Source organism: Etheostoma spectabile, chromosome 18 (assembly GCF_008692095.1).
Source record: "Etheostoma spectabile isolate EspeVRDwgs_2016 chromosome 18, UIUC_Espe_1.0, whole genome shotgun sequence".
Taxonomy (NCBI): domain Eukaryota; kingdom Metazoa; phylum Chordata; class Actinopteri; order Perciformes; family Percidae; genus Etheostoma; species Etheostoma spectabile.
In genome coordinates, this window is record NC_045750.1 from 25157825 (window position 1) to 25168564 (window position 10740).

A 10740-nucleotide genomic window follows, 5' to 3' on the forward strand; every position below is an offset into this window, starting at 1 on the left:
TCGCTTGTTCCCACCTCGAGCTCAGTCCGCTCGCCGGTAAGGACAACTCTCAGCAAGTTTGCGCGAAAATGTTTCGGATGTGTAATTCCTGCGCCGAGAGCACAGACGCGATACTTTCTCGTCCTTCCTTTGTATTTCCTTTACTTATTCTACCTTTTCGATCACAGTTCCATTCTCGCCCTCTCTAACCAGATACACACACTCTCCTCTCTGCCCCTCTCGCTCACACACACACACACACACACACACACACACATCCGTGCTCTCGGGGTTGTGACGTAACACGTTCACCATGGCAGTCGAGCTCCAGTAGCCAATGCGCAAGCTCCCTCCGCAGGACTTTACCGGCCAGTTGTTTCATCATGGTGGCAGTGGCCTGCTGGTTTGACCTAAACACACCCCCGTTAAAAAAAAAAAGTTATTTCACGGGACAATCGTTACAATTTCCTTGTGAACATTCCACCGCGACAATGTATCAACATTGACCTGCACAGTCTAAATAAATAAGTTATAGTGTACCTTTCTCTAAAATTAGGCTACTAAAAGTCACGACGCGAAACAACGTTGACTGGTTTCTCTGGTAACATGGCGGCTAACACGATAGCCTTTATGATAAATAGGGATGTAAGTGAATGCTTGCGCCACGGATACTCAACCCACAGCAACCCAATCTTTTACAAACATAGCCTGTGATTTAAGTTTGTGCTCGGGTGGACTGCAGCTTGTCGAAACTAGGCTGATATCATTCAACCACACTTGCTTGTTAACTTTTGAAATATTACAAATGGCCACCAAAACCTGCTTCTGGCGACTAAACTAATAAACCAGACAAATCTGGACACTGCTCTCGCATTGGTGCCTTATATGACTGAGAAATTATGATTTTTTTTTTGCGAAGTGAAATGCACAGTGGACGAAAGACGGCTCAGTTCAGTAATCTGATTCATGGGGTGGGGGGGTGGGGGGGACTATATAGGCTTACAGTAGCCAATGGCTCGTCACTACAACACAACAAAAAAAAATTCATTAAATAAGCCTACCAGTGAATAAATATGGCGAGTGTGCATTACTGTTGTCCATGATTGTAGATATTGGGTTTAACGCCAAATTACATTTTCAGTGTATCCAGTGAAATATCATCACCATGGTTCCTTGGTTCCTTGGTTCCTTGGTGTTTTCTCGCTTGTGAAATAAAACAACAAACGACACGACGACTTCCTTTTAAATATTCGGCTCCAATTGAGGTTTATAATTCAGCCTACACAGGTAGAAAGACTGACTTATGGCAATATTAAGAGTGATATGTAATAAAAAGCAACAACAGGGCGGGGTCTAAGCAGGACTAGGAAGTGGGAAAGGAGCTCATGAACCCACTCGTCTGTTGGATTCCACGTGGAGATCTCGTGGCGTTATCCCGTTTCTGATGGAAAGCTCCCCAGTTCATCCTTAACCCGGGCCACATTCATACTAGGATAAATTACAGACAAAATATACAGTGTATACTATATATATATTTTGATCTTTTTTCAAGATGATTTGTATATATATAAATTATCTTGAAAAAAAGGTCATTATTATAACAGACATTTCACAATTGTAGTTTGGAGAATATATATATATATATATAATGATCTTTTTTCAAGATGATTTATGTATATAGCTACAAATCATCTTGAAAAAACATGATTTGGTAAATGTCTGTTATGATAATGATCTTCTTTCAAGATGATTTATATATATAAATATATATATTGGTTGGAAGGGAAGGAATATACATTAGAAGGGTTTTACATACAGCTTCCACGTTTCATATTAAGACAATGTGCATTGGCACAAAGCAAATCTCCATATAAAAAATATACTATTAAAATAATATCTAGGCATTTCTGCAGTGAAAGGATGTTATGTTTTTAACATAAGTATTGGATTTTAAAATGTTTTCTGGTAGAAAAAAACTAAATCAGGAGGTTATGTTTGTGCACAACACCAGACAGGTAGCTTCCCATCATTTTGTGAAAGTCTACAAATTTAAATTAATATCACTTATTAGACCTAGATAAAAAAAAACACATTACTAAAACCACACCGTAGGTGATTGCTCCCATCTTGTAACGCTTCCTAAATAATGAAGTGTATCCTATTCTTAAAGTGTATGGATCTTAAATAATGCAGAAAATATATAGGCCACTGTAAGAACTCTGTTATTTTACTTCCATAACAAACAATACAGTGTGCTCTGACAGCTATCAAATTATGATGTCACTTACAAAGAATAGTGCATATGGCTTTTGTGAGCTTCTGTCACAACTATAAACCCAAATTTAAAATGACCATTATCAGGCACAATATTTTGTATATCATCACCATTTCTATCAACATTGAACTAGTGTTAACCCTCTGAGACTATATGTATAGTCTCGCATTGCCAGACCACAGCATTTTAAAGGGCTGCGTTTGAGCTTGCTGTGGACATTACATAGAGTTTAAAATTGATCCATATCTTGTCAGATTTATAGTTAAATCCCAATTAAGACAGAGACAGAAGACAAATATCAAGACCAAGTCTTCCCAATCTCTCCAGTGTAGGTAAAAGGTAAAGTTACTATGCTGTGGGAAGCTAAATCATTTTACAAATCCACTTTTATTCCCAGCAACTTCAAATTCAAAAGGCAGATGTAACCCCATATTAACAGGGATTTAACACCAACCTCTAGAATAGAAATAAATGAATCTAAATTGGATATAACCAGCCTCTGTAGACTTCTTTGGCTTAGATGACCCGTGTATAATCACTTTCAACAGGAGCCTGTGAGTCTTTTCGGTAATATTACAAAGCCTAACCACACAAGATTTATCCTGCACTTGACTCATGTCAAAACAAAATCAATAACACAAGTCATGTTGTTGTGTGTAAATAAGAGTTCATATAGAAATGCAGCTGTGATTTGTTGAATTGTATAAAAAAATAAGATGAGTATTAGAGCAAAGCAGATACTTGTTATACCTTATGTGTCCAGCAAAAATAAGAATTTGTTTGTCAACCTAAAGAAAAACAGTTGTTCAATGATATAAGACTGATTAAAAAAAAAAAGGTTGATTGATATGGCAATGACAAATGGCAAAAACAAAAATTGTATCAAAGGAACTTCTGGTTAGATTTAAAACAAAGGTCTTAAATTGCAACACAAAACTGTAATAAGGTACAAAAAAGTCTGAGCAATAATAAAAGTCAACCTCTTTTTTCCCTAAACCAACTCAACTCATTAGTAACATCACATCAATGTCAGTACATGTCATTATAAACGAGCAATTTCTTTGCAAGTAACAACCTTATGTGATCCGCTTCATTATATTCTATCACTATAATCAAGAGCTCATCCCAATTTTAATAACCCCTGTCCAGAAGAAGTTACTTTGTCATAAAGTGTTTGAGAGAGAAGAGGTTATGCCCTATCCCGTACACATATGGACTTAAGGATGTATAGGATGTTGAGATAATTAACTCAATTTCAGCCCAAAAAGGAAAGTCAGTGGGGCTGACAGTCAGCTGGAAGATCAGGTAGAGTGTCCAGTCTACCTGGAACAAGCCCATCGCTGCCAATACAGATGTGGTGCAATGCTGGAGCCTCGGATCTTTGCTCTTCCTGCCAAACTGGCTGGACCCGCTCACCTCTGGTGTCAGCGTCTTCCTCTGGCTCAGCAGCACTGTGATGATGAAGCAGCTGTTGACTGTGACGATGATCAGAGGCAACAGGTTGCACACTATGGTGAACAGGTATTTGTAAATGCGGTTGAGTGCGGGGCAATCATTCTCACTGCACTGAAATAGGTTTCGAGAGCATCCGCTGCTGTTTCTTGTGACGTTTCCAACAGGGTCTTGGGAGTTTAGGACAAAAATGGGGAGACTCAGCAGCGTGGCGAGCATCACACAAATCCCGCTCGCCATCCAGGCTGACCTGAGGCCGTCCAGGTAGATTGGGTTGACCCTCTTTTCGGCGTCTCTCAGCTTCTGCTGACGGAAGATGCTGATGAGGACGGTGAAGAGGATGCTGGTAGTTTCACCAAACACTGTCAGGAACTTGAGTGTGCGACACACCCAAGTTATGACGGGGGTGAAGGAAGTCTGGTAGATGATAACCTCGTAGATGTTCACAATGATAATTTCCTCCACGTTGGCTGCAGCCATTGCCAAGAGAAACAACTCAAAGGTTTTGACATGGGAGAACTTGATCTGAAGGATGGCGTGGATGAGAACTATATTACCCACAAGTCCTATGCAAGAAACGATGACTCTCAAGCCCTGGAGGATGACAGAGAAACCAACCATTATTAAAAATAAGCCAGAGCACACACAACGTCAAGTATGTGTTGTTGACACAGAAGCTGGCAGTTGTGGTGTGAATCGTCTCTCTTTGCTGCATCACTGACCCAACGCCCTTGTTATCAAGTGGCACAAATCTAGATTGGTGATTGGCTGTTCTCATTACAGAGACAGGAAAACAAGGGGATGCTGGAAACATCGAAGGCTGGGAGTCATTAAATGTTCTTTACCTCTGAGCTTTCCAAAGCATCTTGAGACCAGCACAGTGTCGGATTTAAAGCAGTGACATGTTTTTCCACTGGCTGACATCACTCAGCGCAATTCCTGCAAGAGCTCATTTACATCCTTCGACCCTTGTTCTCCGCCTCATGTTTGTCATTTCACAGTTTAATTGGCATACTACATTTTGACCTACAATTAGAGCTGATCAATATATTGATATTATACCAATATCGTGATATGAGACTAGATATCATCTTACATTTTGGATATTGTAATATGGCTATGTCTTTTCCTGGTTTTAAAGGCTGCATTACAGTAACGTGATGTCATTTTCTGAACCTACCAGACTGGTGTAACTGTTCTATTATTAGCCTTTACCCACTTAGTCATTATATTCACATTACTGATGATTATTTATCAAAAATCTCATTGTGTAAATATTTTTGTGAAAGCACCAATATTCAACACCATATCGAGGTATATGGTTAAAAATATCATATTAGATTTTTTCCACATTGCCCAGCTCTACCTACATTACACACTGTGACACACCGAAAAATCAACTCAATAACATCTTTCTTAAAATGTCCCCTATTATCCGTTTGTAGGCAGTTAACTTGAGTTATTTTATAGGCGTTGATTTTGGTGGGGACGATGGGAATGGTGGGGACGATGGGTACGGTGGGGATGGTGGGGACGGTGTGTAAGGTGGGGACGGTGGGTAAGGTGGGGACGATGGGTATGGTGGGGATGGTGGGTAAGGTGGGGACGGTGGGGACAGTGGGTAAGGTGGGGACGATGGGAATGGTGGGGACGGTGGGGACAATGGTGATGGTGGGGACGGTGGCTAAGGTGGGGACAGTGGGTATGGTGTGGATGGTGGGGACGGTGGATAAGGTGGGGCTGGTGGGTAAGGTGGGGACAGTAGGTACGGTGGGGACGGTGGGTAAGGTGGAGATGGTGGGGACAGTGGGTACGGTGGGTAAGTGGAGATGGTGGGGACAGTGGGTACTGTGGGGACGATGAGTAAGGTGTAGATGGTGTGGACAGTGGGTAAGGTGGGGACGGTGGGGAAGGTGGGGATGGTGGGGACGGTGGGTAAGGTGGGGATGGTGGGGACGGTGGGTAAGGTGGAGATGGTTGGGACAGTGGGTATGGTGGGTACGGTGGGGACGGTGGGTACGGTGGGTAAGGTAGAGATGGTGGGGACAGGGTATGGTGGGTACGGTGGGGACGGTGGGTAAGGTGGGGACGGTGGGTACGGTGGGTAAGGTAGAGATGGTGGGGACAGTGGGGACGGTGTGTGGTAAGGTGGGGACGGTGGGTAAGGTGGAGATGGTGGGGACAGTGGGTATGGGGGGTCGGTGAGGACGGTGGGGATGGTGGGCGGTGGGTAAGGTGGGGACGTGGGTAGGTGGGGGAGAAGGTGGGGACGGTGGGTACGGTGGGGACGGTGGGTAAGGTGGGGATGGTGGGGACGGTGGGTAAGGTGGGGACGGTGGGTAAGGTGGAGAAGGGGGGGACAGTGGGTACGGTGGGGACGGGTGGGGAGGTGGGATGGGGGAAGGTGGGTAAGGTGGATGGGGGGGGACAGTGGGTGCGGTGGGTAAGGTGGAGATGGTGGGTAAGGTGGGTAAGGTAGAGATGGTGGGGACGGTGGGTAAGGTGGAGATGGGGGGGACAGTGGGTATGGTGGGTACGGTGGGGACGGCGGGTAAGGTGGGGATGGTGGGGACAAAACAAAAAAACAAAGTTCATATCCCAAGACTGATGTCCCGTCATGTCACATTGTCAACATGGTACTTGGATACATGAAGCAGAACATAGTGGCTCTAATGTCGTCAATCAATCACATCACATATTTGTATACATTTTTATTCATTTACATTGGTAAGCTACAGGACAGCGTCTTTCAAGACAGGACCTGAGCAAAAGAGAGAAAAAAAAAAGTGTCTCTGTCCCATGGACATTTCAAACCAAACTGACTCCAATGATCATGTTTCTCCACCTATTAATAAGAGGTATAAAAAAAATGTATTTAGACATGTCAAAGCCCTCTTCAGTAAATTAAAAGACATATAATTGAGATACTGATTTAGAAATGCTATTTCTTGATTGGAGGAGCAGTGATATAAATGGTTTGACCTTAAAAAACTCAGCACTGGTATCATAACTTATTTCATAAGATTATTCTTTTGGGCATGTCTGCCTTTAATGGATAGGACAGGTAGACATGAAAGGGAGGGGGGGGAAGGAATACACCTACCTCTACCAACTAAGCTAACCTGGCCACATATCATGATGTATTATTTACACCTGATTTACTTCATATACCTTATGTGTATAATTTACCAAATTTAAAAATTTGAATTGTTCATAGAGGAAATGTTTGCAGCTGAGACTAAAACTTGCCAGCTGTGCCACAACGTCCCCGTGGAGACTTCCTGTCTCAGAATAAGATAATCAGTACACAAAAGAATAAGAGAGAAGAAGAGCTCCGTCTTGAAAAGTAACGTATTTGCACATAAATATGATGAGGTTTGGGGGGAAATTTCTTTTACTTAACAGGGGTAGTTAAGACTCGTAAGTAATTGGAATATTAACATAAAGAATATGTGCCTGAGTCTGTGTTTATGTGTTTGTGTGGTGGACAGCAGAGAAAAAGACATAATGGGACAGGGGCTTCTGCACCTTGCTGTTCACCCAGGACCCGGTCATGTTCCAGCTTGTTTCTTTTCCTCTTTTAGTGGGCCGTCTAGTTAGCAGACGTTCTCTTCAATCAAGCCCTGCATCCTGATTCAGCTTAATTGTGAATCCCACTGTGCGTGTGTGTGTGTGTGTGTGCATGTGTGCGTGTGTAATTAAGGATAAGCCCTACACAGGCAATACGTGGGTAAACTAAGTGTTATGTAATGAGCCTGAACAGCGTAGAAAGTTGTAGCCCTTTTTTTACTATTCAATAGTGATCAATCAGAGGCCTGATCGAACATCATTTACTGTACTTCTGGTTTAATATGTTCATTCTGGTGTAATTCAATTCAATTTTTTCAATTCAATTTTATTTATAGTATCAATTCATACAAGCTTTATCTCAAGACACTTTACAGATAGACCACACTCCGAATTTACAAGGACCCACAGTTTCTAATAGTTTCCTCCGAGCAGCAACAGTGCGACAGTGGCGAGGAAAAACTGCCTTTTAGGCAGAAACCTCGGTCAGACCCAGGCTCTTGGTAGGCGGTGTCTGACGGGCCGGTTGGGGTTAGAATGAAGAGTGGCAATAAAATAGAAAAATTAGTAGTTTGTAGAAGTTCTTGTAGTAGTTCATGGCATAGCAGGACGCTGTGCGGCATTACAAGGCACAGCAGGACGTAGCAGGACGTAGCAGGACGTAGCAGGACGTAGCAGGACGTAGCAGGATGTTGCAGGACGTAGCAGGATGTTGCAGGACATAGCAGGGCACCGCAGTGTAGCAGTTGAACATGGCATCACAGAACGTGTAGCGGGACCATGGCGACAGCTGCTACCCTGATTTCGGAGCCTCTCTGTAACATAAATGATTGATTGATATCTAGCTTATGTTTTTAATGTGGCCTTCTTTTTTACTGTAACTTAAACCCAATGCAAAAACCACTGTTGTTTCAGTCTAATACAGTGAGATTCATGGGGTTTTCCATAAATCACATTTGTTGTCTTCCTTATTTTGTACACACACTCACTGGACTGTGTTTTGTCGAAAATCCCAAATTATAATCTGCTTTATAAAATGGAAACTACATTACATTACATTACTACAGACAAAGAAGTCTAGAGCCACGCTAACAGCTTTGTGAAGCTGTACTTATAGACACTGCATGTGTTTGAGCCAAATGTCACAATAATAATGCAAACATGGTAATGTTTAGCAGGTATATTGTTTGAAAGAACAGAACAAACTACAATTATCATCTGTTGTTGCTCCATGATCATTACAAAATGATTGCATGGATCAAATGTGGTTGCAATCCATCCAATGGTTATCGACCTAATGGTGTACAAGAAGAAAGTTGGGGCATCACCTAAACCAGTGGGAGGCCTCCTCTGAGGACCAGGAATGTGTGTACATAATGTCATGTAATGGCATTTCTTCCAGTAGTACAGATATTTCAGTCTGAACTCTGGATCAAAGGGGTGGTCTGACTGACTTCCTGTCCCTAATACCATGATGCTAGCGTGGCTAATGAAGCCCTCCACCCCTATGGTTCTCCGCCATGTTGCACACATTGCCTTATTAGAGCTCTTCTCAGGACTGAGTGGGCGTGTACCGACTGGGCTTGATTGACATCTCTCTGACCCTCCTATTGGTTTGGTAGCAACTGTTAGGGAGGGTTACACTTCTATCATTCTTATTGGTTTATTTAATTTGGTGACCTCATGTAATTCCAGTTTGGCTCCGCCCACGTTTAACCCGAGCAGTGTTTTCACTACTCTTTACAAGTCTGTGGATTTTTTTTTTATCACCTGTGAGATGAACATGAATGATTCTACAATTTACGAAGACTTCTCACTTTGAGTTGTTTTATTTATATACTGTCTCTATGGAAAATGCAAGTTATTTTGTTAAGGTAAAGTATCAGATTAATGAATTGTCCTTTGTGACGGAAGACATTTTGACTTGTCCCAGTCAGAAAAGCACAGGTGAAAAAAAATACAAATGAAGGGCTTACCTGAATAGAACAGAGCCATCATTAATGTAATTATTAACAACCGTGCCTTTACTGTGACAAGTCAAAATGTCTACGGTGAAAGAGGCCTATACGGGAGTCTGAAATTTTAGTTTCTTTAAGTTCCAGTACAAATTATACAAAGGGGAAATTTGGACTTGGCCTGTAAAGGAGTGAAGACCCAAAGTGCACATGATCTTCATAATTTGAAGTCAAACCTGAGAAATTGGGCTTTAGGGCTAAACTTGGACTTGAGCCATGGCACCTCTGCTGCATAAAATTTCATCTAAATGTTAATATGCTGCACAATCAGAATGAATCACTTGCCAATCACTTTGTTAAGCTGCTGTTAGAGAATAATATTGCTTGTGGAAGAATTTCACCTAATTACCAGTTCCCCAAATGAAAATGTGTTTGAGACTCGCAAACTGTTAGCTGTTAAAAATGCACTTGTCTGTGGAGTTAATTAAGTGTGAAGGTGTGACATGGAGTCTACGGAGGAGGCTCACAAACTAAAATGCATGGATGATTTTGGACATCCAACAAGAAGGAGTGAGAGAGAAAACACATCCTGTCTTGTGGTTTAAGACCTGTTAACAAAGTGGGTTCAAGCTCCAACATTAGCATCCACTGGAGCCGGGAGCAGGTCACTAAATCTCTACAAGCTGCAGCAGTGGTTTTACAGCTCAGTCTGGGCTCGGAATACTCATTCATTTTCCATGGGTTTAAATGAAGACATCATATTGCATGCTTCATTTTATCTCCAAGAAGAACCCGTCTCCTGCTGAAAACCATCTGGTCCCATTTTGTCTGGGTCACTTAGTCAGGCAATTATTTAACAGAACTTTATTTAGAAATATGCTCTATGAGCACAATGCAAACTACAATAAAGTCTCAATAGATCTTAACACAGCGGTCCTACAAGTCAGGGACAAAGGGCAGAACAAATATATTAGATAATAATGCAGGACCCCAAATTAAGGACTCTCATTGGTTGAAATTGCATGTTATGGTGCATATTCCCAAAAATGATTAAAATGACACAACCAATTGACATACAGTGAACATGGGGGTTTGGGACCATCAAGGCCCACTTTGCACGAAGAAGATGGAAAACCAGTGTCCATTTCTTGTCAAAGTAAAGCCTACCTAAATATCTGGTTTATGTGTTTGGGGATCATGTATGGTAATATGGAAAGTACACTAAATTGTGTTCAGTTTTATTGTGAATATAATTTGAGTTGGACCCATACTTGCAACCTTTGGCACGGAGCCCAGCAGAGGTTTTCCAGGCCTGGATCCCACTTTAAGGCACACAGGTGCTTCCATGCTGCATGACAAGTCATCACCGTGTCCAATTAACGCCACAGCAACATCCCTACCAAGAAAGTTAACGGGGTGGGTGCAAAGAGGAAACCCCGGCCTGCAGTCACGCGTGGATCCCCCTTTAACCTTCCTGTTGTCTTTGGGTCAAATTTGACCCCTTTAAAAAAA

At 42.2% G+C, this 10740-nt stretch overlaps 1 protein-coding gene and 1 long non-coding RNA gene across 2 annotated transcripts in view; both read right to left on the reverse strand.

Annotated features, from left to right (window-relative positions):
• Positions 1-3365: 3365 nt before the first annotated feature.
• ora6 (olfactory receptor class A related 6) lies at positions 3366-4337 on the reverse strand. Its single transcript, XM_032543007.1, has one exon. The coding sequence runs from the start codon at positions 4325-4327 to the stop codon at positions 3410-3412; it is 918 nt and encodes a 305-aa protein (XP_032398898.1). The 5' UTR covers positions 4328-4337; the 3' UTR covers positions 3366-3409.
• A 3840-nt stretch (positions 4338-8177) lies between these two features.
• Positions 8178-10740, reverse strand: part of LOC116706265 (uncharacterized) — a 14187-nt gene continuing 11624 nt past the window's right edge. Inside the window, exon 3 of the long non-coding RNA XR_004336190.1 lies at positions 8178-8189. This is a non-coding gene — a long non-coding RNA (uncharacterized LOC116706265). The remainder of the gene's footprint in view (positions 8190-10740) is intronic.

Excerpts from the sequence above, each read along its gene's own strand:
- ora6 (XM_032543007.1), bottom strand. The coding sequence starts at position 4,327 with ATGGTTGGTTTCTCTGTCATCCTCCAGGGCTTGAGAGTCATCGTTTCT.